Raw genomic sequence first — 27915 nt, 5'->3', positions numbered from 1 at the left:
CTAAGTGGTGAAAATAAACAAATATCTTGGATAAAAAATATCAGATTGATTTGTACCAAAGTAACAAACCATGAATCCTTGGGTAACTAATTTGACTCACGGAGAGTCACCCAAGGCTATTTTTATCGGATTGATTATAAGAATTCCTAATTAAAGACCACATTCAATCACTAATATAATAAGGTAGGCAATATTTAATATCCAAGAGTGACTTGCTATGCTCTCTAAACACTCCAAAAGATAAGATGCATAATCCTTTCTTAAATTTGAATTATCATTTGAAGCAATGAGAAAGTAGGGAATGCATCAACATATGAACATGGAAAGATACTCAGGAATTCATATCTATGTCTTACTGAGTAGGCCTTATCCCCTTGAGGGTACTTGTTCTAGTTATGCATAAGTGGATTCATATGAATCTTATGTAGTGATTAAGATAGACATTAATTTCTAAATATGAATTTCAAATGTCTATATTGATAAAAGTCAACTACTTGAGCTATGACCACTCAATTCACAAGAAGTATGGATCAAGGCTAATCACATTACTACGTGATATGCACAACCTTACTTAAGAGCAACTAATTTTATTTCAACATATATTAAATAGATTTAGATTGGGTTGGGAAGTACTATAATCTTTAATTGAAATGTCATTGGTTAATGATTTAAGCCAATCGTCACTAACGTTCTAGTTTATATAGGATATTGATTTTCATAGAAACTTCAGGTCTACATAATATAGTTAAGGATCGGTATACGAGGTTAAATGATGAAATTGTCATTGAATCAATCTTCAAAACCAAGTCTCATCTAAAAATCTTTGAATGAACATGAATATCAATTATAGACTTCTATTTGCATAATTCATGTCCAACAATCTACTAAGATGATTTTAATTTTGTATATCGGTTAGTTTAGAGATGGCACTCCTTGCTTGAAGATCAAGTGACCTTAGGTACCCAAATTTATTTGGGTCTCATTGTCTCAATATTTGAAGACAAATTTAGGCTTCCATTGGGAATCCAAATTTACTTCATCCTATTTGGCTTTTATATTCTAGCTAAACACTCAAATGCATAATGGCCAATGGTTCCACATTTGTAACACACATCATTAGGTTACTTTGTAACCTTTATCACATTTATCCTATGAAAACTACTATATTTTCTTTCCATTATAGTCTCATGAACCTTAGCTCTAAGTCATGCTTTTCTCACATTAATCCAAAGGAGTGACTTTTTTCTGAAGTTAATGTCTCTAAAGCAAATGATAAGGCGAAGGTTTTTCTTTCAACTGCCTATTTGTTAGATTTCAGTAATTGGTTTTCTCCTTGAAGCTCTAAAACCTTGGCACACAGGATGCCACTCTCATTTCTCAACTCATGAATATTTCTTGAATGAAATTCATGTTTTTCACATTTTGAGGTGAGTATTTCATTTTATTTTTTAAGCTCTTCTAGCTTGCATGAATAATCAACTTTCAAGGATTCTGTTTCTTTTCAAATTTTCAAAAGATACCTTCTTAACTCCTTATTTTTTGTTTTTTCCTTCAAAGTGAGGATATGGATTCATCTAGTTGTCTCGTAAGTTCTTCCTTGCTCAATTCCTCGTAACAATCACTCTTTGAAGTATCATATTTATCTGAAATGATGTTTTCAACTAGGCACAACTGCTTATAATCTTCAATGCCTATAATATCTCTATGTGTAGTGTAATTGGAATGTGAAGAGCCACATTCAATATTCCTAGAAAAATTAGATTCTAGATCATCCCATAAATCCTTAATTGATTTACAAGATGAAAAGAATCTAGCATTTCATCACTTAAGGAACTAGGTATAAGTTCTATAGCCTTAGCATTGCCATCAACTTTGCAATATCTAAGTCATCCCAATCACATACTTGTTTAGGAATAGACTTTTCTTTTATGTTTTGGGATGGGATAACAAGAATGATTGTTTCCCATAACTCAAATTCAATGGATTGTAAGAAAAATTCCATTTTAATTTTTTACAATTGGTATTGTGAACTATCAAGCATGGATATAGAAAAGGGGTTATGATCCTAGTGGAAAAGAGTTAAAATTTTATGTTCGTTCTACTAAAATTACATAATAAAAATAACCAAATATTATAAAATAAATATTAGAAAATAATATCCTAAATATTAAAATGTTAGTTCTGGCACCTTGATAAAATAATTAAATTAAAAGTAGAAGGCTAAAACAACCAAAACAATTTAACAAGGTCTTTGTATGGACCCCTGTAGCCACAAATGAGAGAGAGAGAGAGAGAGAGAGAGAGGAGGGGTGTTGAATTTTACACTAAATTGTGAACTTTGAATTCAAATCCAAAATGTGGGATCAAATTTCATTAATTTTGGTTGTTAAAGCCAATCAATTTCTTGATTGGTATTTAATTGCAAAATTTACTTATTAATTATGTTGTATTCTCCTTACTCAACTATGGTTGGGTAGGTATATTTTTATTACCACATTTTTTTAGTGTTGTTGATGGTAGTGCAAATTGTTAGTAGTGATTGTGGTTATGACATTGATTATCATACTATTTCGGTAGTTTATTTTATAAAATATGCTTATTGCACACAACATTGTGTAATAATTCTAACTTCTATAGGTTAGTCTCAAGCAAAATTTCATCTTGATTGATCACTAGATGATGAACCTCTTATTGATGGATTTGGCATGACCTTTTTTATTAAACATCCTATTCCATGAGCGGGGCAATGTCATCATCATCTACTATAAGATAGTCAATGATGTTACGTTCGATAAATCTACCAATTTAATTTTAGATGATCTTTCAATCTTGAGGAAAAGGATATTTACTTGAACTTAATTTGGGTTTCCCTTGATTGAAACATGTTTCTATCGCCAACTATAAGGTTGTCTTCAAAGTTATAAAGCTTCTAATTTAAATTGTATATCATGATTACAATCTAAAGGAATAAGGTAGTCTCCTATGGGAATGTTGATGTAATCTTTATAATAGTTACTATGAGAAGATCTTTTGTGCCTTCTCATGGTTCACTTAATATGGTGCTATGGTGTTAGTAACAAAATAGATCCTCAGTGAAAAAAGAGAGACACCATTTTGTTATTAGTTACATCAAGTTACACCAACCACAAAGCAACATGTAGGTGTCCTTGATGATTGGTACAATAGGTAGTCGGGGGCATGGGAATCTCATTCCAAGTAAAAGCTTTGCATTGTCCAACATTAATAGTACTAAGAGTCCCCTTCCTAGTAAAAGATTTACAATATGTCCAACGTTAATGGCGCAATAGGATGTAATTACTTGGGAAGGTATTTATTTTGTCGATTATACTTTACTACACCAACCAAGAGGGAGAAAAATTATCTTGGGGCATTTGTACCGTCATGGTTATTGTAATATGTTGCTATTGAGATAGAAGTTTGAATAAGCACAAAATTCATTGAGTATCGTCAAATATCTAGATGAATTGGTTAAATTTCTAAGTTTCATTGTAAATCGACCACATTAGTCAATAAACTTAAGTAGTTGAGTTTGGGGCCACCTCTTTGTTTCGATGCTTCATACCTTTATTAGAGTATGGACAATCTGTTTTCTTCAAAATGTTCTTATCATAATGGTCATGTCATTTGTCCCGGATGATTGACCTGTATATCTTTTAGACATGTGACTAAAATCTATTTATGATATAAAGATCAAGTAGTCCTACCATGCTGAAGTTTAGTATTTATTAGGGGTGGCTTCAAACGAGCCAGCTCACAAGCGGCTCGAGTTCGGCTCGGTTTGATTCAGTATACCCGAATCTTTAGCCGAGTTTGAGATTTTGGTTGGTTCGTTCACATAATCTTGAGAGGTACAAGTCATAAATACTATTAGATAATCTTGAGAGGTACAAGTCATAAATACTATTAGATTTTACTTTCACTTAATAATTTACTGAAGATACATTTTCTTACTTCAATAACATATAGTAGTGGAACTTATAGTTTTTCTTTTGAGGGTCTTATCTTTCATATGTGATTTAAGTAGTTGAGTTTGGGGCCACCTCTTTGTTTCGATGCTTCATACCTTTATTAGAGTATGGACAATCTGTTTTCTTCAAAATGTTCTTATCATAATGGTCATGTCATTTGTCCCGGATAATTGACCTGTATATCTTTTAGACATGTAACTAAAATCTATTTATGATATAAAGATCAAGTAGTCCTACCATGCTGAAGTTTAGTATTTATTAGTGGTGGCTTCGAACCGAGCCGACTCACAAGCGGCTCGAGTTCGGCTCTGTTCGATTCAGTATACCCGAATCTTTAGCCGAGTTTGAGATTTGGGTCGGTTCGTTCACACAATCTTGAGAGGTACAAGTCATAACGACTATTAGATTTGACTTTCACTTAATAATTTATTGAAGATACATTTTCTTACTTCAATAACATATAATAGTGGAACTTATAGTTTTTCTTTTGAGGGTCTTATCTTTCATGTGTGATTTAAATAGTTGAGTTTGGGGCCACCTCTTTGTTTCGATGCTTCATACCTTTATTACAGTATAGACAATCTGTTTTCTTCAAAATGTTCTTATCATAATGGTCATGTCATTTGTTCCGGATAATTGACCTGTATATCTTTTAGACATGTGACTAAAATCTATTTATGATATAAAGATCAAGTAGTCCTACTAAGCTGAAATTTAGTATTTATTAGGGGTGGCTTCGAACCGAGCCGGCTCACAAGCAGTTCGAGTTCGGCTCGTTTCGATTCAGTATACCCGAATCTTTAGCCGAGTTTGAGATTTGGGTTGGTTCGTTCACACAATCTTGAGAGGTACAAGTCATAAAGACTATTAGATTTTACTTTCACTTAATAATTTACTGAAGATGCATTTTCTTACTTCAATAACATATAGTAGTGGAACTTATAGTTTTTCTTTTGAGGGTCTTATCTTTAATATTTGATTTAAGTAGTTGAGTTTGGGGCCACCTCTTTGTTTCAATGCTTCATACCTTTATTAGAGTATGGACAATCTGTTTTCTTCAAAATGTTCTTATCATAATGGTCATGTCATTTGTCCCAGATGATTGACCTGTATATCTTTTAGACATGTGACTAAAATCTATTTATGATATAAAGATCAAGTAGTCCTACCATGCTAAAGTTTAGTATTTATTAGGGGTGGCTTCGAACCGAGCCGACTCACAAGCGGCTGGAGTTCGGCTCGGTTCGATTCAGTATACCTGAATCTTTAGTCGAGTTTGAGATTTGGGTCGGTTCGTTTAAATTAACGAGCCGAGCTTGATCGAATCAAGGTTCGGCTCAACAGCTCGGCAGTCGACTCATTAATTTAACGAGCGGCATGGGATTCAGGACCAGGGAGTGGGATCGGAGCGCCGAGCGGAGCGGGAGTGAGAGCGAGGGGGGAAAATTTCTTCCTCCCCTTGTCACCGCCGAGCCCCTCTGACCGCTGCTGTGGCTGTCGACAACTGCCTCGCCGATTCTACCTTTCTGTCGCCGCTGATTCTGCCCCCCCCCCCCCCCCCCCCCCCCCCCTGTGCGAAAGGTTTATTTCTCCCCCGTGCGAAGATGATTATTTGGCACGTGCGGCTTTTGCTCGTGCGATTTCGCATGTGTGAGATCATAAAGTGAAATAAAAAACTTTTTCTTAAACTCTCCTTATGGCTCTTGAAGAAATTGAAAAATACATTTTAGTAAAAATAAGTTTCTAGGGACTATTAGTGTCTCATGTTTTTTGTAAGCATTTTTTTAATTGAAAATTCTTATTAAAAAATCATATAATTTTTCAAGTAAGATTTTCCTGCCAAGTTGAGCTAGAAAACTATATAGAAATTTTTTGAATAAGTATTTGTCATTTGGTGTTGTAATACTTTTAGCATGAGGTAATTTTCATAGCAATTTTGTGTTTGAAAATTTATTTGATTAAAAAATTATCGATATATATAGTAATATATTAGATTGATTATTAATTTTTATTTATTTCCCTAAAATTTAACTTTCCTAAGAAAGTTTTAAAATATTTCTTGTAATTTTCTAATAAGTCACTAATAGTAATAGGATTTTATTTAAAGGTTTTTTTTTTGGAAATATGTATCATAGAAAAAACATTTATAGTTTTTCCTATAATATAAATTTTCAACTAGGGATACTAAGGAGGCCATAGTAAATTTATGGCCAGATTCAAAAATTAGAAAACAAGTTAAACAACATTTGGAGTAAAAAAAATTAATATTGGCGCTTTCTAATCCATTATTGAAATTCAATCCTGAACCTCCCCTATCATTCTTTTTTTTAAACTGTATGCATAATTTTATATATAATTTATGTGACATATATTTTATATAGAGTATTAAATGTAGGTTAAGTTCAAACTCAACTAGAGCTCGAGCTTGAACTCGGTTAAAATTATTAGGCTTGAGTTCGATTACAATTTTAGGTTCGAGCCTAGGGTTGGCCGAGCTCGAGTTCAAAATATTTAAATGAAGCTCGACTTGAACAAGGTTCAGACTCAGCTGGATTCGATGTCACCGTTATGCCCAATTTTAAGTAGAAGCCATTCCCAATTTTATGTATAAAATGTATGTATAATTTTATATTCAATTTATTTGACATGTATTTTTTGAAAAATTTTAAATGAATGTTGATGCTCGAGCTCGGCTTGAACTCAGTTAAAATTATAGGCTCGAGCTTGATAAAAATTTTAGGCTTGAACCTACGCTCGGCTCGAACATAGGTAGGTTCGGGCTCGGCTCGGTTTGATGCCACCCCTACTCGTAGCTCTTAAAGAAATTGAAAATACATTTTAGTAGAAATAAGTTTCTAGGGACTATTAGTGTCTCATTTTTTTGTCAACATTTTTCTAATTAAAAAATCTTATTAAAAAAATCTTATAATTTTCTAAGTAAGATTTTCTTGCCAAGATGGGCTAGAAAACTGTATAAATTTTTTTGAATAAGTATTTGACAGTTGATACTGTAATACTTTTAGCATGTGGCAATTTTCATAGCAATTTTGTGTTTGACATTTTATTTGATTAAAAATTTATCGATATATATATATATATATATATATATATAGTAATATATTAGATTGATTATTAATTTTTATTTATTTCCCTAAAAGAGGCAATAAGAAGGTCCATTTAACTTTCCTAAGAAAATTTTAAAATATTTCTTGTAATTTTCTAATAAGTCACTAATAGTAAGTTTTTTTTGGAAATATATATCATAGGAAAAACATTTCTAGTTTTCCCTAGAATATAAATTTTCAACTAGGGGCACTAAGGAGGCCATAATAAAATTATGGCCAGATTCAAAAATTACAAAATAAGTTAGACAACATTTGGAGTAAAAAAGATTAATATTGGTGCGTTCTAATCTATTATTGAAATTCAATCCCGAACCTCCCCTATCATTCTTTTTTTAAAATGTATGCATAATTTTATATATAATTTATTTGACATATATTTTATATAGAGTATTAAATGTAGGTTAAGCTCGAACTCAGCTAGAGCTCGAGCTCGAGCTCGGTTAAAATTATTAGGCTCGAGTTCGATTACAATTTTAGGTTCGAGGTTAGGGTCGGTTGAGCTCGAGTTCAAAATATTTAAATCAAACTCGGCTTGAACAAGGTTCAGACTCAGTTGGAGTCATTGTCACTCTTATGCCCAATTTTAAGTAGATTCCCAATTTTATGTAAAATGTATGCATAATTTTCTATACAATTTATTTGACATATATTTTTTAAAAAGTTTTAAATGAATGTTGAAGCTTCGGTTCGGCTCGAACTCGGTTAAAATTATTAGGCTCAAGCTCGATAACAATTTTAGGCTCGAGCTTGAGCTCCTGTTCGAAATATTTAGATAAAGCTACCGGGGACCACCCAGCTCCCTAGATGGTTCGAATAGATACTAAACTGTACAAGCCAAAGTTTTTTTTTTTTTTTTTTACAGTCCATGAATTTTCTCTGCTTCTTTGCATCGAGTTAAATCTTGCATCAATTATTGGGAAAGAGAAAGCCACCTAACTCCATTCTTGGTGAAGGTACAATAATGTTGGGATCATTCAAATTTTTTTAGCCACGTCTCATGGTTATCAATTCCTGTGGGAAAGGTGAGTAGATGGCTCATACTCCATTCTTGGTGAAGCTCTACAGAGTAACAAAGTGTCACGTTGCCTCAATTATTTCAGTCACAGTCATAAGGCTATCTTTTGTATGTGGAGTGGATACAATGTCAAAATGCTATTTTTCATTTTTTTACAGAACAAAAGTTGATAATATCAGCTTGGATCCCCTATAAATAGACCACTCAACGAGTTGAAACCATGTAGAAGAAACCCATTCGGGTGAGTTTCAGGTGGTCTTCTCCTCTATGTTGCTTTTGTTTCTCAGGTTTCTTTAGTTAGATTTCCTTTACATGTTTTTGTTTTCAGGAAGCAAACTCAATAGAACTGCCTCTCTTTGGACTTGTGCTGGTTTCTTTTGTTGGATTTAGACTTCAATCTCTAGCTGATAAATGAATTTATGTATGTTGCTCAAATTATAGGGAAAGAACTCCATTTGAGGTATTGACAAACATGGCAACTTCGATGTTACTTTTGCTCATTGCTTCAATCATCTTTTGCTGTGAGGCCAGAGTGCTTCCATCTTCAGAAGAATACCTAGAGATGAAGAGGTACCTCTCCTTCATAAACAGGCCAGGTCTTAAAACTATTAAGGTACAACTTTTAAGAATTCTATGATAATACTTTTGCAAAGATCAGTTGAAATTAAGGTGTTAAAGGATGTCATCTATCCTGAAAATAGAATGAGCATGGCGAAGTGTTCGATTGCGTCGAGATCTTCAAGCAACCGGCATTTGATCATACTTTGTTGTGGAATCACACAATCCAGGTAGGTCCATTTCCATCTTTCTATTGACATATTCAATTTGGGATATAGCTGATATTCTCTCCTATATTTGAGAGATTTGAAAATGGGAGTTATGGTGCAGATGGTGCCTAGTTTTGTGCAAAACAAAGAAAAGAGAGACCCATCCTACATTGCAATGGAGACTGGGTTCCGTGATGGAGGTTGCCCTCTTGGAACAGTGCCTCTCAGAAGGTTCCAAATGGAGGATTTATTAAGAGCTGGCTCTGTCTCTAATTTCATTAAAAAGCAGCAACAGTGGGGCGAAGATAACAGACTTTCAGTGTCTGCATTTCATGAGGTAAAAGATGGTGAAACAACTAGGTTTCTATGCCTTTTATTTCTGTTCTCTCCTGTTTTGACATCTAAGCAACTACTATTTGTTTCAGTATGCTGTGACAAGAATGACAGGAGGTACATATTACGGGACATCAGTGACTCTCAATGTTTGGAATCCACGAGTGAATACACTAAACAAAGAGGTTTTCAGTCTTGCCCAGTTGTGGGTAACAAGCGGGCCTTACACGGATATAAACACCATTGAAGTTGGATGGCAGGTAATTCCTCGCCATCAGGATTTATGAAAATCTTTGTGATGTTAAATTTGTTTTTCCTCCACCAAGCTAAACGGACTCATTTGATGAACTAATTAGGTTTACCCAGTTCTGTATGGGAATTCTGCTACTCGCTTGTTCATTTACTGGACGGTAAGTTTTGAGAAAATAAACATTTGCTTTCATCTTTTGGAATGACCCAAATTTCTTTAGATAGTCATGCTTGTTTCTGAAAATGTCAGAATGATGGTTATAAAACGGGATGCTACAATTTGAGATGCTCTGGATTTGTTCAAGTGGACACAACCTATACGCCTGAAATGACCCTACCAACATCTATTACCAACGGCACCCAAGTAGAAATAAAACTCAAAGTGACTAAGGTAAGACCAGATTCTTCATGGTTTAAGCGCTCAATGATGTGCTTGATTCTTAAGTTCTAACCTTTGTGATGCTGTCCACTTACTCTCAGGATGATAGCACTGGATACTGGTGGTTGAGTTATGAACAGGGTTCTTCTGGTGAAGTATGGATTGGATACTGGCCTGGTTCTCTCTTCACCCATTTAGCTAAAAGTGCAGATAGGATCGATTGGGGAGGGGAGACAGCAGGCACACCAGGTTACTCCTACCCACCAATGGGTAGTGGCAAATTACCTAGTGCTGGATATAAGTTTGCAGCTTATGCAAGAAATATTCAGTATTTTAACGACCAAAACGCGATTGAGGATGTGCCAAGCCAACTTACAACAGATGAAACTAAGAAATCTTGCTACCAGCTTGAAGATGGTGGGAATGATGTAGGCAACTTTGGCAGACACTTCTACTTTGGGGGGCCTGGTGGCAGTGTATGCAATGCAATTGTTACGGACTCCACTCGGGCATTCGATATCTAATGCGTGAAATAGGTTAATGCATAGCTTGCATAGCTTGATGCAGTTAGAAACTACGGTTTAGTGTTGTTCTGTATTGTTAGTGGGTTGCACTTGCTTGTGGGTACTGGTGTCTGTCTATGGTCTCCTGTAGGATAAGTCACGTCCAGTATTTTCAAATGGTGATCTCTCCTTGTACTAAACACAGGTGTTGAAATAAATGGGGGGCTTGTTCCTATCGTTTTTCGTTTCATAACATGTGCCATGGTTTTTCGTTTCATAGCTACGGTAGATGCAGGAAGTACATTATTTACTAATGAATAGATTCAAAATGATGCATAGAGGTGACATCGTTTATTGATAGGGAATTTGATTAAAATAACTAATTTAAATAAAATATTTATGAAAATAATCAACTCTCAAACTTAATTTTAAAAATACTCAACTTTGACGGGTCAACAGCCCAAGTGCAAAGTCCAACACGACATGTCAATATTGATCGCTATGTGTCGCCATGTCATCATGCCATTCCGCCAACTAATGAAACTTCGACCACGTCATCTGCCACCCCATCAAATTGCCATGTCATCATCCACATAGTCTAACATGTCATCATTTGGGCCATGTCAGCCCTCTCTTGACCCTCTGATTTCACTTTCACTCGCTCTCTCTTGATGCTCCTCTCGACGACGCTTGCTTCCATTTCGATACTTCCGAGCTCCGATGCCTTTTCACATATATAATTATTTGCTTTACGTACCTTCATATATGTTTTGCTGGGTTATGCATGTACTGGCATATTTAATTTGATTACATATTTCAACACATTTATAGACCATTAATAATTTTTAATTTTATTCACCTAAATAATATTTTCAAATAGTTAAATATCTTATATCGGTAAAACCAATTTACGAGTAAATTGTGAAGACACAAGCTCACCGGCCACCTTAAGACAAAGAAATAATTCTTTACCATGTAAGATAATTTACAAGAAATACCACCTAGAAGATTTCGTACAAGGGACCTATTACGAGTTATGCTGAGTTGCTGAAGTTTAGTTGCGTTGAGTTGTTGAGTTATCGAGTTGCTAAATTGTATTGCTGAGTTGTAATGAGTTACTGTTGACTTGTATTGTGAGTTATGTTAGCGAGTTAGCCATGCACCGACTCATTAAATATTTGTTGTATATAAGACTTATAGTAGCTTCTGTAAGTCATTCTGTTTTTTCTGTAAATCAAACTCTGTTTTCCACAATAACAGAGGAGCTTGGTCTCCCAATTTGATATAAAAAATCCAGAGCAATTTTATCATGGTATCAGAGCTAGACGAGATCTCGTATTCTGTTCGTCAAATGGATTCTTCGAATCCGTACTATCTTCATCACGACGGCAATCCGGGGAATGTTCTCGTTACTCAACTTCTCACCGGCGAAAATTTCAACACCTGGCGTCGCTCGATGATAATGGCATTAACTGCCAAGAACAAAGTATGTTTCGTTGACGGATCTCTTCTGTCTCCATCTGAAACATCCTCTATGTTTCATTTTTGGACTTGTTGCAACAATATGATGCCCATGTGGATTTTGAATTCACTTTCACGGGAGATAGCTGCCAACGTCATTTACGCTGATTCAGCTCATGCGATGTGGTCCGAACTCAATGAGGGATTTTCTCAAGACCTCACATTTATCAATTGCAGAAGTCCATTGCATCTCTCCTTCAAGATGATCTTTCCGTAAGTTCTTATTTTACAAAAATGAAAGGTCTTTGGGATGAATTGATGAATTACCGTCCATTACCTATTTGTTCCCTTGGCGCATTGAGGTTGTTGATGGAAATGCAACAACAAGACTATGTCATGCGATTTTTAATGGGACTAAATGAATCATTTTCGCACATTAGAGGTCAGATCCTTCTTAATGATCCATTGCCTTCCATTAACAAAGTATATTCTCTGATTATTCAAGAATAACGTCAACGGGAAATTGGAACTGTAATGTTACCTGCTATACCTGCTACTGCTGTTGTTGCTGCTACTGCTGCTGCTGCAACTGTTGATGCTCAACCTGTTCATCAGAACAAGTCTAACAATCGTAAACCTATCTGCTCTCATTGTTCCATACCAGGACATATAGTGGAGAAATGTTTTAAATTGCATGGATATCCTCCAGGATATAAGTATAAAGGCAGGTCTTCCAATTCTTCTAACTCTTCCAATTTTTCTGCTAATCATTTTGTGTCTGCTAACAATGTTGCAGCAGAATCATCATCTAGTCCTTCATTACCTCTAACTCCAGAGCAATGTCAACAATTGTTGGCTTTGCTCAATACTCAATGCTCAAATTCTTCGTCACACAATGCTAATATGGTAACATCTCCACTTGAGTATTTATCTGGTAAGTTTGATTCTGCATCTTCACAATCTGTTTTTTTGTTTTACACTGTTAAATCTAGGTTAACTCATAGTGATGAATGGATCATTGACACTGGTGCCATGGATCATATGGTTCATTCTACATCTTTTTTTTGATTCATATAAGCTTATTCATAATTCATTTGTCAAATTGCCAAATGGTTTATCTGCACCAGTTACACATATTGGATCCATTCATTTGTTTCTTCAACTCACATTATACAATGTCTTGTGTGTTCCTTCCTTCAACTTTAATCTAATTTCTTTTAGCAAGCTTACTCATTCTTCATCATGTTGTATCACATTCTTTCATGATTTTTGTTTTCTTCAGGACCTCATCCAATGGAGTATGATTGGGAAGGGTAAAACTTGTGTAGGACTTTATATACTGCAAAAACCAGATCCACCTGTGACCTCTCATAAAATTGTGGTTTTCTAATTCTGTTTCTGGTTTTAATTCCAGATTTTCTGTTTTTGACATTTGGCATAAGAGATTGGGTCATCCATCTCCATCTCGAATGAAATTGTTATCATCTTTTGTTCCACAAATTGTTGTTTCTAATTCAATGGTTTGTGATATATGTCCTCTTGCTAAACACAAGAGATTACCTTTTCTTTTACAAAGTCAAACAAAAACCTGTTGTCCTTTTGAACTCATACATTGTGATATATGGGGACCATTTCAATCTTCTTCCTTGGATAGTTTTAAATACTTTTTAACAATAGTTGATGATTATACTCGTAGTACTTGGGTTTACTTGTTGAAATCAAAATCTGATGCTCGGGTTCTTCTACAACATTTCATAGTTCTGGTTGACACTCAATTTATACTAAAATCAAGTCTGTGAGAACTGATAATTGTAGTGAATTTTCCATGCCTTCGTTCTTTGCTAGCAAAGGTATAATTCATCAACTCTCTTGTGTAGCAAATCCTCAACAAAATTCAGTTGTAGAAAGGAAACATCAGCACATTTTAAATGTGGCTCAAGCTCTCATGTTTCAATCTCATTTACCATTGCATTTTTGGTCTGATTTAATTCTTACTGCTATTGATTTGATAAATAGAATTCCTTCTCCATATTTGCAACGTAAAATTCCTCATGAGTTGATTTTAATTAAGCCTCATGTTTATGATCATTTGAAGGTTTTTGGATCCTTGTGTTATGCTTCAACTTTATCACATAACAGATCCAAGTTTGCTCCTAAAGCTCGTAGATGTATATTTCTTGGATATACTCTTGCCATTAAGGGTTACAAATTATATGATCTTGATGATCATATTTCTTTCGTTTCCCGAGATGTAACATTTCATGAACATGTCTTTCCTTTTAAATCACTATCTCAGAATTTGAATTCATCTACTCCAGTTGTTCTTCCTAAACCATTGGTTGATTTTTTTTCTCAGCATTCTGATATTGCATCTCCTTCAATTGATCATTCATCTCATATAACTCTTGAATCTTAACCTTATTCTCAAAATCAGCATTCACATATGATTTCTGACACATATCACACATTACCTGTTTCTAACCCCTCTTAGAAGATCTTCTTAGGCTCACAAGTTACCTGGATATCTGCTTGATTTTCATTGTCATATGGCTTCTTCAACAACTTTACCTCCAACATCCTCTAATACGATGGCTGGTTCTAAAATAGGTACTTTGTATCCTCTTTCCAATGTTGTTTTTTATTCTCGTCTTACATCTAAACACACAACATTTGTTGTTGCCCTTTCAACCATTTTTTAGCCTAAAACATTCACTCAAGCTGTCAAAATTCCTCATTGGAGGACTGCCATGGCTAAAGAAATTACAGCCTTGGAAACAAACAAAACATGGGTTTTAATAACTCTTCCACATGATAAGGCTACAATTGGTTGCAAATGGGTATATATGGTGAAAATTCGTTCTGATGGGACACTTGAAAGGTATAAGGCTCGGTTAGTTGCTAAGGGGTTTACACAAAAAGAAGGTATTGATTATTTTGATACATTTTGTCCTGTTGCTAAGATGGTGACCGTTAAATGTATTCTTTCCATTGCTGCTATTAAAGGTTGGCATGTAATTCAATTAGATGTCAACAATGTCTTTCTTCATGGGGATTTGCTTGAGGTAGTGTATATGGATTTAACTCCAATTATACCAAATCGAAGCTTTCAATGAGACGAATCCAACTCCACCAAAATAATCCCAATCGGACGTTCGACGAGCTGCCACTAGCAACCAAAATGTTGCTGCTAGGAATTGAGTCAACTCACCGAGTTGAGCCAAACCAGGCGAGTTGGAACCGGGTCGAGTGAAAATCGGATGAGTATGATGGTGGGAATCTGTCGTTTACTAAATTTTGACAGATCCAAAAGTAAGTAATTGGGACATGGGTCGAGAGCAACCCGAAAATCCAGTCGTGGAGAAAAGTGTCTTCTCTCTGGTTTTTCAGAACCAGAAACCACCGCTACAGGAAAACGAATTTATCTTCCACCGATTCTATTGAAGAGAAGCCAATGGAAGCGTCGTTTGACAGAAGAAAAGCTCTAATACCACTGTGTTGAAAAAATGATCACTCCACTCTCTCTTATTTGTCTCTCTCTATCCCTCTATCCTTGTCTTCTCTCTGTATTTTCTCACGCAGAAATGGGAAGAAGAAGAACAACTACTTAACTTATATCTCTCTGTATTCTTTTCTTTCTTCTTATTGTTTTACATAGCTTACAGAGGTATTTATAGATATCAAGGGTGCATAATCACCACATAAACCTCTCATACTTGGCAAATTAATTGCCACACACGTTGTTGTTTCTCCAAAGTTTTTGCCAACACAACAAGCTTATCTCTTTTTTATCAAGAAACCTTCTTGAGTTGCCAACTCATCTCTTGATCAAAAAGGTTTATTTAGTTGGGCTTGGTTTAGATTTTTATGGATCAAGTTTATAATCCAACAAAGAATTCCCATACAGAACTGGGTAAACCTAAATAGTTCAACAAATGAGTATGTTTAGCTTGGTGGAGGAAAAACAAATTTAACATCACAAAGATTTTCATAAATCCTAATGGCGAGGAATTACCTGCCATCCAACTTCAATGGTGTTTATTTCATTATAAGACCCGCTTGTAATCCACAACTGGGCAAGACTGAAAACCTCTCAATGTAGTGTATTAGGTTGTGGATTCAAAACATTGAGAGTCACTGATGTCCCATAGTATGTACCACCTCTCATTCTTGCCACAACATACTGAAATAAATAGTAGTTGCTTAGATGTCAGAATAGGAGATAACAGAAAGAAAAAGGCCTAGAAACCTAGTTGTTTCACCATCTTTGACCTCATGAAATGAAAACTGTGAAAGTCTGTTATCCTCGCCCCATTGTTGCTGTTTTTTAATGAAATTAGAGACAGAGCCAGCTCTTAATAAATCCTCCATTTGGAACCTTCAGAGTGGCACTGTTCCAAGAGGGTAACCTCCATCACAATACCCAGTCTTCATTGCAATGTAGGATGGGTCTCTCTTCTCTTTGTTTTTCACAAAACTAGACTCCATCTGCACCATAACGCCAATTTTCAGATCTCTCAAATATAGGAGAGAGTAGTAGCTATATCCCAAATTGAATATGTCAATAGAAAAATGGAAATGCACCTACTTGGATTGTGTGATTCTGCAACAAACAATAATCAAATGTCGATTGCTTGAAGATCTCGACGCAATCGAACACTTCGCCATGCTCATTCTATTTTTAGGATAGATGACATCACTTGGCCTGTTTATGAAGGCGAGACGCCTCTTCATCTTTAGATATTCTTCTGAAGATGGAAGCACTCTGGCCTCACAACAAAAGATGATTGAAGCAATGAGCAAAAGTAACATTGAAGTTTCCATGTGTGTCAATACCTCAAATGGAGTTCTTTCCCTATAATTTGGGCAACATTTATAAGGCATTTATCAGCTAGAGATTGAAGTCTAAATCCAACAAAATAAACCATCACAACTTCAAAGAGAGGCAGTTCTATTGAGTTTGCTTCCTGAAAACAAAAACATGTACAGGAAGTCTAACTAAAGAAACCTGAGAACCAAAAGCAACAAATAGGAGAAGATCACCCGAATGGGTTTCTTCTTCATGGTTTCAACTAGTTGAGTGGTCTGTTTATAGGGGATCCAAGCAGGTACTATCACTAGTGCTTCTCTACTATTGAATTGTAAAAAACTTGGATCAATTTAAGAAAGTTTCATTTCTCAAAATACCCCCAAGTATTCCAATTCCTATTGTCACCATTGGGTGGCATATTTCTTATATATATTGGAGGTAAAGGAGAACGAGTGCTTCTAGATGAGGGGCAAGTTCAACGAAGTGATGTGAGCCCTTCAATGAGGATGATAGTGATCAGACAACCATACAGTGAAGATGATTGTGATTAGAATTTCTTTTTTTTTTTGTTTTTTTGTTTTTTGTTGGAGGGTTACAAAGCCCACTTCTAGGAGGAATTTGATATCTTACAAGCAATGCCTAATAAGGGTCTTGTAGGTTTATATGAGAGAGGTAAAGTTACTACTAGGGTTTGCTAGTCATTTTGAGGTTTTTTAACCTCATCACAGATTTAATTTGGAAATGTAATTAAAATCTATCAAGACTTTTGTTCTTGTCCGGTTACATTAGCTTTGTTTTTTCCCCTATTTCAATGTAAATACTGAACTTCAGGTCGATCATAAATAGATGTTAGTCACATGTCTAAGAAATATACAGGTCAATCATCCAGGACATGACCATTATGATAAGAGCAATTTGAAGACAACAGGTTGTCCATACTCTAATAAAGGTGTGAAGCATCGAGAGAAAGAGGTGGCCACAAACTTGACTACATTGATGAAAATATGTCATTTGTCGGGATATATAAAATAAAGTTCTTGGTACTTTCGAAAAGTAAGGGAGTAAAAAAAGAATGATTCTAACTCTGTTTGAACTAATTGATCAAGTAAACTAACATGTCAAGAATTTATATCATTTCACCTACTTTTGTCCTTAGCATCTAATCCCTTAGTTTAGGAGTGTAATTAAAATTTTAAATTAAAAAAATAAAAATATTATATATTATGGGAGGAGTGCACTTTTGGTTCAAGTTCAAGTCCATATGATTATATGGTTCATTCACTTGGACCCATTAGTGTTGTACCTTTCACCGGGTTCAAGTGAATGAACCAAATTATTCACTTGAACGGGCTCAAGAGTAAAGCGGGTTCCAAAAACATTTCTCCCAATGCTCCTCATTCTCCCAAAATTTCTCATCCCTATCGATATTGTCTCCCTTCTCCCTCTCCTACTCCCTTCTCCCTCTTGCACTCGGTCTCCCTCTTCCTTCTCCCTCTCGCTCTCGGCCTCCGATCTCACTCTCTGATATCCCTCTCACACAGTAATTTTTTTCCAATTAAGCTTTTGGACTTTACGAATTCATGGCATCCATATCTTGACATTCTTTTACTATTTAAAGCACCTCTTGCACTATTTATCTCTGAGCTTTTTGCTTTGTTGTGTTACTTGTTATATATGTTAATAATATACAAGGAGACCTAACTGTATTTAAACTATATATTCTTGTGTCTATCTCTATCTTATTATTGAGTTCAATTGGTCAAGATGTACATAACTTTGTCTACTCCAGGGGTCTTTGGCATATTAGGTTCATGTGACATTGTTTGCCCTTATAAGTGTGATTAATAATATGATCTCTTGATTTTTCCCCCCTCAAAACTTGTGTATTTTATGTGAGGCCTTCTTTTCTTTATTTTGATCAGTATGATATTTTTATTATTTTCTTAAGGACATCTGAGCAATAATATCCTGATGGATAAGAAACATGTCATGATTGAGGTCTTAGGGTTTGTGGCTGAACTGATTCTTTCTTGACTTGAGATAAGCTGATTATCTTCTATTTTTTAAAGGCAACTACTTTTTAGTGTCCAGAAATTTTGAAATGTCTACAATGACAATGGACTTTATCACCTTGTCGTAAACATTAATTATATCACCTTCATTGATTAAGGGGCAAACCCTTTCTTTTGCTTTTGGCATAATAGTATAATTAGAGTATCCAAAGAATAAGACTAATGTAAAGTTTTGCCACTCCACATGCCCCATGAACTAGAACCTCCTTTTTGATTTGTTGCTTTGGAGCCTCACTTGTTCTCCTCTTCTTTATTAGTAAAATTTCTCGGTATTAAAAAAAAAGACATATGGGGGTTGGAAGTGGAATCTTTACCACCCTTTTTGTGCGAGAATGATCAAAATCTGTTTAGGCCTTTTAAAAAATAAAAAATTGAAAAAAAAACCTGTTCAGATCAATTTTATCTAAACATCAAGGTTATGGATTCAACCACCTCTTTGAAGCCTTCTTGTTCTTTCTAGCTAGATAACATATGATAAAATATGTTCAGATCAATTTTATCAATAAAAAAATATATTTATTTATTAATTTATTAAATTAGTTATTTAAGAGTAGTAATTAAATTATTGTTAAGTTACCATTTGATCAATTATTTTTGTTTAATTATTCCATTTTTATAATTAATTAAACAAATAATTTTTTAATTTTATGAAAATATATTATTTATCAATACTACATAAAAATCTATCATGTGTTATTAATAAAATAATATATTATATTCATTTTTATTACCGTATTAAATTAGTGATTTAAGAGTGGTAGTTAAAATATTGTTAAAGTAAGCATTTGATCACTTTTTTTTTGTTAATTATTTCACTTTTATGTTAAAATATATCTTATGTTATTAATAAAGTAGTGTATTTATTTATTATATTCATTTATGATATTTTGTACTTGAGAGGTACAAGTCATAAAGACTATTAGATTTTACTTTCACTTAATAATTTACTAAAAATACATTTTCTTACTTCAATAACATATAGTAGTGGAGGTTATAATTTTTCTCTTATTTTTCATATGTGATTTAAGTAGTTGAGTTTGGGGCCACCTCTTTGTTTCGATGCTTCGTACCTTTATTGGAGTATGGACAATTTGTTGTCTTCAAAATGTTCTTATCATAATGGTCATGTCCTTTGTCCTAGATGATTGACCTGTATATCTTTTAGACATGTGACTAAAATTTATTTATGATATAAAGATCAAGTAGCCCTACCATGCTGAAGTTCAGTATTTATATTTAAATAGGGAAAAAAGATAGTTGTTGTCAATGGACAAGAACAGAAGTCTTGATAGATTTAATTGCATTTCAAAATTAAATCTGTGAATAAATTCTAGATTTTGAGTGATGAGGTTAAAAAAATTCAAAATGACTAGCACACCCTAGTAGTACCTTTACCTCCCTCAATAAATCTACGAGACCTTTATTAGGCATAGCTTGTGAGATATCAAGCAACAATGGTAATTCCTCCTAGAAGTGGGTTTTGTAACCCCCCCCCCCCCCCCCCCCCCCCCCCCCTCCCTCCAACAAAAAAGAAAAAGAAAAGAAAATCCAATCACTATCATCTTCTCTGGAGGGCTGTCTGATCACTATCGTCTTCACTGGACGTGACAACAGGAACTGGAACACGTGGGCATTTTGAGAAATGAAACCGTCTTAAACTGGTCCAAGTTTTTTTACAATTGTCCAAGGCTCAACTTGACGGCAGTTGTTCTAGTTGAATTTAATATTTTGTCGCTTCAGACATTATTAGTTTTTGTAGATATGCGGATAACCTTCTGTAAGTGATCTAGAACCTGGTATTTTCATGTAAAAATGCTGATTGCCAGCCTTGTTAATGGACGTGTAGATCACTATCATACAGATAAGCAGATTTTGTGGTGTCAGAAATGGAATCCTTGGTTACTTCATACCCTGTAAAAATCACAGTTACTTTGTAATCCTGCAGGAGTCTTGCGCCGGGGTGAGTTTCAGACTTAGAGAAACCAAATGGAAAGGAACATGCCGTGCTTGTCTTTTTATTATCATAAAGAAATATGTTGGGTGAAGCCAGTGCAAGTCATATTCAGTACCAGGGAGGCAGGGACCACCCAGCTCCCTTGATGGTTCGAACAGATACTGAACTGTACAAGCCAAAGCTTTTTTTTTTTTTACAGCCCATGAATTTTCTCTGCTTCTTTACATCGAGTTAAATCTTGCATCAATTATTGGGAAAGAGAAAGCCACCTAACTATTATGAATGAGAAAGTACAATAATGTTGGGATCACTCAAATTTTTTTAGCCACGTCTCATGGTGAAGCTGCAGCACTCTGCAGTGTAACAAGGTGTCACGTTGTCTCAATTATTTCTGTCACAGTCATAAGCCTATCTTTTGAGTATGGAGTAGATACAATGTCAAAATGCTTGTATTTTTCATTTTTTACAGAACAAAAGTTGATAGTATCAGCTTGGATCCCCTATAAATAGACCACTCAACGAGTTGAAACCATGTAGAAGAAACCCATTCGGGTGAGCTTCAGGTGGTCTTCTCCTCTATGTTGCTTTTGTTTCTCAGGTTTCTTTAGTTAGATTTCCTTTACATGTTTTTGTTTTCAGGAAGCAAACTCAATAGAACTGCCTCTCTTTGGAGTTGTGCTGGTTTATTTTGTTGAATTTTGTTGGATTTTGCTGGCTTCAATCTCTAGCTGATAAATGGATTTATGAATGTTGCTCAAATTATAGGGAAAGAACTCCATTTGAGGTATTGACAAACATGGCAACTTCGATGTTACTTTTGCTCATTGCTTCAATCATCTTTTGCTGTGAGGCCAGAGTGCTTCCATCTTCAGAAGAATACCTAGAGATGAAGAGGTACCTCGCCTTCATAAACAGGCCAGGTCTTAAAACTATTAAGGTACAACTTTTAAGAATTCTACGATAATACTTTTGCAAAGATCAGTTGAAATTAAGGTGCTAAAGGATGTCATCTATCCTGAAAATAGAATGAGCATGGCGAAGTGTTCGATTGCGTCGAGATCTTCAAGCAACCGGCATTTGATCATACTTTGTTGTGGAATCACACAATCCAGGTAGGTCCATTTCCATCTTTCTATTGACATATACGATTTGGAATATAGCCGCTATTCTCTCCTATATTTGAGAGATTTGAAATGGGAGTCATGGTGCAGATGGAGCCTAGTTTTGTGCTAAACAAAGAAAAGAGAGACCCATCCTACATTGCAATGGAGACTGGGTTCCGTGATGGAGGCTGCCCTCTTGGAACAGTACCTCTCAGAAGGTTCCAAATGGAGGATTTATTAAGAGCTGGCTCTGTCTCTAATTTCATTAAAAAGCAGCAACAGTGGGGCGAAGATAACAGACTTTCAGTGTCTGCATTTCATGAGGTAAAAGATGGTGAAACAACTAGGTTTCTATGCCTTTTCTTTCTGTTCTCTCCTGTTTTGACATCTAAGCAACTACTATTTGTTTCAGTATGCTGTGACAAGAATGACAGGAGGTACATACTACGGGACATCAGTGACTCTCAATGTTTGGAATCCACGAGTGAATACACTAAACAAAGAGGTTTTCAGTCTTGCCCAGTTGTGGGTAACAAGCGGGCCTTATACGGATGTAAACACCATTGAAGTTGGATGGCAGGTAATTCCTCGCCATCAGGATTTATGAAAATCTTTGTGATGTTAAATTTGTTTTTCCTCCACCAAGCTAAACGGACTCATTTGATGAACTAATTAGGTTTACCCAGTTCTGTATGGGAATTCTGCTACTCGCTTGTTCATTTACTGGACGGTAAGTTTTGAGAAAATAAACATTTGCTTTCATCTTTTGGATTGACCCAAATTTCTTTAGATAGTCATGCTTGTTTCTAAAAATGTCAGAATAATGGTTATAAAACGGGATGCTACAATTTGAGATGCTCTGGATTTGTTCAAGTGGACACAACCTATACGCCTGAAATGACCCTACCAACATCTATTACCAACGGCAACCAAGTAGAAATAAAACTCAAAGTGACTAAGGTAAGACCAGATTCTTCATGGTTTAAGCGCTCAATGATGTGCTTGATTCATAAGTTCTAACCTTTGTGATGCTGTCCATTTACACTCAGGATGATAGCACTGGAAACTGGTGGTTGAGTTATGAACAGGGTTCTTCTGGTGAAGTATGGGTTGGATACTGGCCTGGTTCTCTCTTCACCCATTTAGCTAAAAGTGCAGATACGATCGTGTGGGGAGGAGAGACAGCAGGCATACCAGGTTACTCCTACCCACCAATGGGTAGTGGCAAATTACCAAGTGCTGGATATAAGTTTGCAGCTTATGCAAGAAATATTCAGTATTTTAACGACCAAAACGCGATTGAGGATGTGCCAAGCCAACTTATAAAGCAAGAAACTAAGAAATCTTGCTACCTGCTAGAAGATGGTGGGAATGATGTAGGCAACTTTGGCAGACACTTCTACTTTGGGGGGCCTGGCGGCAGTGTATGCAATGCAATTGTTACGGACTCCACTCGGGCATTCGATATCTAATGCGTGAAATAGGTTAATGCATAGCTTGCATAGCTTGATGCAGTTAGAAACTACGGTTTAGTGTTGTTCTGTATTGTGAGTGGGTTGCACTTGCTTGTGGGTACTGGTGTCTGTCTATGGTCTCCTGTAGGATAAGTGACGTCCAGTATTTTCAAATGGTGATCTCTCCTTGTACTAAACACAGGTTTTGAAATAAATGGGGGGCTTGTTCCTATCGTTTTTCGTTTCATAACATGTGCCATGGTTTTTCGTTTCATAGCTAAGGTAGATGCAGGAAGTACATTATTTACTAATGAATAGATTCAAAATGATGCATAGAGGTGACATCGTTTATTGATAGGGAATTTGATTAAAATAACTAATTTAAATAAAATATTTAAGAAAATAATCAACTCTCAAACTTAATTTTAAAAATACTCAACTTTGACGGGTCAACAGCCCAAGTGCAAAGTCCAACACGACATGTCAATATTGATCGCTATGTGTCGCCATGTCATCATGCCATTCCGCCAACTAATGAAACTTCGACCACGTCATCTGCCACCCCATCAAATTGCCATGTCATCATCCACATAGTCTAACATGTCATCATTTGGGCCATGTCAGCCCTCTCTTGACCCTCTGATTTCACTTTCACTCGCTCTCTCTTGATGCTCCTCTCTCGACGCTTGCTTCCCTTTCGATACTTCCGAGCTTCGATGCCTTTTAACATATATAATTATTTGCTTTACGTACCTTCATATATGTTTTGCTGGATTATGCATGTACTGGCATATTTAATTTGATTACATATTTCAACACATTTATAGACCCTTAATTATTTTTAATTTTATTCACCTAAATAATATTTTCAAATAGTTAAATATCTTATATCGGTAAAACCAATTTACGAGTAAATTGTGAAGACACAAGCTCACCGGCCACCTTAAGACAAAGAAAGAATTCTTTACCATGCAGGATAATTTACAAAAAATACCACCTAGAAGATTTCGTACAAGGGACCTATTACGAGTTATGCTGAGTTGCTGAAGTTTAGTTGCGTTGAGTTGTTGAGTTACTGAGTTGCTAAATTGTATTGCTGAGTTGTAATGAGTTACTGCTGACTTGTATTGTGTGTTAAGTTAGCGAGTTAGCCATGCACCGACTCATTTAATATTTGTTGTATATAAGACTTATATTTGTAAGTCATTCTGTTTTTTCTGTAAATCAAACTCTGTTTTCCACAATAACAGAGGAGCTTGGTCTCCCAATTTGATATAAAAATTCCAGAGCTATTTTATCATGGTATCAGAGCTAGACGAGATCTCGTCTTCCGTTCGTCAAATGGATTCTTCAAATCCATATTATCTTCATCACGACGACAATCCGGGGAATGTTCTCGTTACTCAACTTCTCACCGGCGAAAATTTCAACACCTGGCGTCGCTCGATGATAATGGCGTTAACTGCCAAGAACAAAGTATGTTTCGTTGACGGATCTCTTCTGTCTCCATCTGAAACATCCTCTATGTTTCATTTTTGGACTTGTTGCAACAATATGATGCTCTTGTGGATTTTGAATTCACTTTCACGGGAGATAGCTGCCAGCGTCATTTACGCTGATTCAGCTCATGCGATGTGGTCCGAACTCAATGAGAGATTTTCTCAAGACCTCACATTTATCAATTGCAGAAGTCCATTGCATCTCTCCTTCAAGATGATCTTTCCGTAAGTTCTTATTTTACAAAAATGAAAGGTCTTTGGGATGAATTGATGAATTACCGTCCATTACCTGTTTGTTCCCTTGGCACATTGAGGTCGTTGATGGAAATGCAACAACGAGACTATGTCATGCGATTTTTAATGGGACTAAATGAATCATTTTCGCACATTAGAGGTCAGATCCTTCTTAATGATCCATTGCCTTCCATTAACGAAGTATATTCTCTGATTATTTAAGAATAACGTCAACGGGAAATTGGAACTGTAATGTTACCTGCTATACCTGCTGCTGTTGCTGCTGCTGCAACTGTTGATGCTCAACCTGTTCGTCAGAACAAGTCTAACAATCGTAAACCTATCTGCTCTCATTGTTCCATACCAGGACATATAGTGGAGAAATGTTTTAAATTGCATGGATATCCTCCAGGATATAAGTATAAAGGCAGGTCTTCCAATTCTTCTAACTCTTCCAATTTTTCTGCTAATCATTCTGCGTCTACAAACAATGTTGCAGCAGAATCATCATCTAGTCCTTCATTACCTCTAACTCCAGAGCAATATCAACAATTGTTGGCTTTGCTCAATACTCAATCCTCAAATTCTTCGTCACACAATGCTAATATGGTAACATCTCCACTTGAACATTTATCTGGTAAGTTTGATTCTGCATCTTCACAGTCTGTTTTTTCATTTAACACTGTTAAATCTAGGTTAACTCATAGTGATGAATGGATCATTGACACTGGTGCCACAGATCATATGGTTCATTCTATATCTTTTTTTTATTCATATAAGCCTATTCATAATTCATTTGTCAAATTGCCAAATGGTTTCTCTGCACCAGTTACACATATTGGATCCATTCATTTGTTTCTTCAACTCACATTATACAATGTTTTGTGTTTTCCTTCCTTCAACTTTAATCTAATTTCTTTTAGCAAGCTTACTCAATCTTCATCATGTTGTATCACATTCTTTCATGATTTTTGTTTTCTTCATGACCTCATCCAATGGAGTATGATTGGGATGGGTAAAACTTGTGTAAATTTTATATACTGCAAAAACCAGATCCACCTGTGACCTCTCATAAAATTGTGGTTTCTAATTCTGTTTTTGGTTTTAATTCCAGATTTTCTGTTTTTGACATTTGGCATAAGAGATTGGGTCATCCATCTCCATCTCGAATGAAATTGTTATCATCTTTTGTTCCACAAATTGTTGTTTCTAATTCAAATGTTTGTGATATATGTCCTCTTGCTAAACACAAGAGATTACCTTTTCTTTTACAAAGTCAAACAAAAACCTGCTGTCCTTTTGAACTCATACATTGTGATATATGGGGACCATTTCAATCTTCTTCCTTGGATGGTTTTAAATACTTTTTAACAATATTTGATGATTATACTCGTAGTACTTGGGTTTACTTGTTGAAATCAAAATCTGATGCTCGGGTTCTTCTATAACATTTCATAGTTCTAGTTGAAACTCAATTTATACTAAAATCAAGTCTGTGAGAACTGATAATGGTAATGAATTTGCCATGCCTTCGTTCTTTGCTAGCAAAGGTATAATTCATCAACTCTCTTGTGTAGCAAATCCTCAACAAAATTCAGTTGTAGAAAGGAAACATCAGCACATTTTAAATGTGGCTCGAGCACTCATGTTTCAATCTCATTTACCATTGCATTTTTGGTCTGATTTAATTCTTACTGCTGCTGATTTGATAAATAGAATTCCTTCTCCATATTTGCAACGTAAAAGTCCTCATGAGTTGAATTTCAATAAACCTCTTGTTTATGATCATTTGAAGGTTTTTGGATCTTTGTGTTATGCTTCAACTTTATCACATAACAGATCCAAGTTTGCTCCTAGAGCTCGTAGATGTATATTTCTTGGATATCCTCTTGCCATTAAGGGTTACAAATTATATGATCTTGATGATCATATTTCTTTCGTTTCCCGAGATGTAACATTTCATGAACATGTCTTTCCTTTTAAATCACTATCTTAGAATTTGAATTCATCTACTCCAGTTGTTCTTCCTAAACCATTGGTTGATTTTTTTCTCAACATTCTAATATTGCATCTCCTTCAATTGATCATTCATCTCATATAACTCTTGAATCTTAACCTTATTCTCAAAATCAGCATTCACATATGATTTCTGACACATATCACACATTACCTGTTTCTAACCCCTCTTAGAAGATCTTCTCGGGCTCACAAGTTACCTGGATATCTGCATGATTTTCATTGTCATATGGCTTCTTCAACAACTTTACTTCCAACATCCTCTAATACGATGGCTGGTTCTAAAATAGGTACTTTGTATCATCTTTCCAATGTTGTTTCTTATTCTCGTCTTACATCTAAACACACAACCTTTGTTGTTGCCCTTTCAACCATTTTTGAGCCTAAAACAGTCACTCAAGCTGTCAAAATTCCTCATTGGAGGATTGCCATGGCTGAAGAAATTACAGCCTTGGAAACAAACAAAACGTGGGTTTTAACAACTCTTCCACATAATAAGGCTACAATTGGTTGCAAATGGGTATATAAGGTGAAACTTCGTTCTGATGGGACACTTGAAAGGTATACGGCTCGGTTAGCTACTAAGGGGTTTACACAAAAGGAAGATATTGATTATTTTGATACATTTTGTCCTGTTGCTAAGATGGTGACCGTTAAATGTCTTCTTTCCATTGCTGCTATTAAAGGTTGGCATGTAATTCAATTAGATGTCAACAATGTCTTTCTTCATGGGGATTTGCTTGAGGAAGTGTATATGGATTTACTCCGGGTTTCGGTGATAAAGGTGATAAAAGAGTATGTCGGTTAACTTAGTCTTTGTATGTCTTAAAGCAAGCTTCACGCCAATGGTTTGAAAATTTTTCTTTAACCATAGTTTCTCTCGGTGTTCAACATTCTAAAGTTCATTATTCTCTTTTTACCAAAATTCAAGGATCCAGTTTCATGGTTTTATTAA

The 27915-nt window shown here is 35.4% G+C and overlaps 2 protein-coding genes across 4 annotated transcripts; both read left to right on the top strand.

Annotated features, from left to right (window-relative positions):
• The first annotated feature begins 8283 nt into the window (after window positions 1-8283).
• Window positions 8284-10613, top strand: LOC137965537 (protein neprosin-like). 2 transcript variants are annotated; one of them, XM_068811802.1, is made up of 8 exons: window positions 8284-8381; window positions 8571-8742; window positions 8831-8917; window positions 9018-9233; window positions 9322-9489; window positions 9586-9639; window positions 9729-9869; window positions 9959-10613. In XM_068811802.1, the coding sequence occupies exons 2-8, from the start codon at window positions 8602-8604 to the stop codon at window positions 10379-10381; spliced, it is 1230 nt and encodes a 409-aa protein (XP_068667903.1). In that variant the 5' UTR covers window positions 8284-8381; window positions 8571-8601; the 3' UTR covers window positions 10382-10613. The 2 variants fall into 2 exon arrangements, with proteins under 2 accessions (XP_068667903.1, XP_068667902.1); XM_068811801.1 differs by having other exon boundaries at window positions 8368-8416.
• Window positions 10614-21116: 10503 nt separating this feature from the next.
• On the top strand, window positions 21117-23461 carry LOC137965564 (protein neprosin-like). 2 transcript variants are annotated; one of them, XM_068811831.1, is made up of 8 exons: window positions 21117-21217; window positions 21420-21591; window positions 21680-21766; window positions 21866-22081; window positions 22170-22337; window positions 22434-22487; window positions 22577-22717; window positions 22807-23461. In XM_068811831.1, exons 2-8 carry the CDS (start codon window positions 21451-21453, stop codon window positions 23227-23229), a joined length of 1230 nt encoding a protein of 409 aa, XP_068667932.1. In that variant the 5' UTR covers window positions 21117-21217; window positions 21420-21450; the 3' UTR covers window positions 23230-23461. The 2 variants fall into 2 exon arrangements, with proteins under 2 accessions (XP_068667932.1, XP_068667931.1); XM_068811830.1 differs by having other exon boundaries at window positions 21215-21252.
• The last annotated feature ends 4454 nt before the right edge of the window (window positions 23462-27915 follow it).

The sequence above is a fragment of the Aristolochia californica genome, unplaced genomic scaffold, assembly GCF_029961685.1.
Source record: "Aristolochia californica isolate CCGP_79_NKW_82.1479 unplaced genomic scaffold, dmAriCali1.0.hap1 SCAF_5, whole genome shotgun sequence".
NCBI classification, from domain to species: domain Eukaryota; kingdom Viridiplantae; phylum Streptophyta; class Magnoliopsida; order Piperales; family Aristolochiaceae; genus Aristolochia; species Aristolochia californica.
The sequence above is the reverse complement of the archived record's forward strand: the minus strand, read 5'-3'. Positions and strand labels throughout refer to the sequence as shown.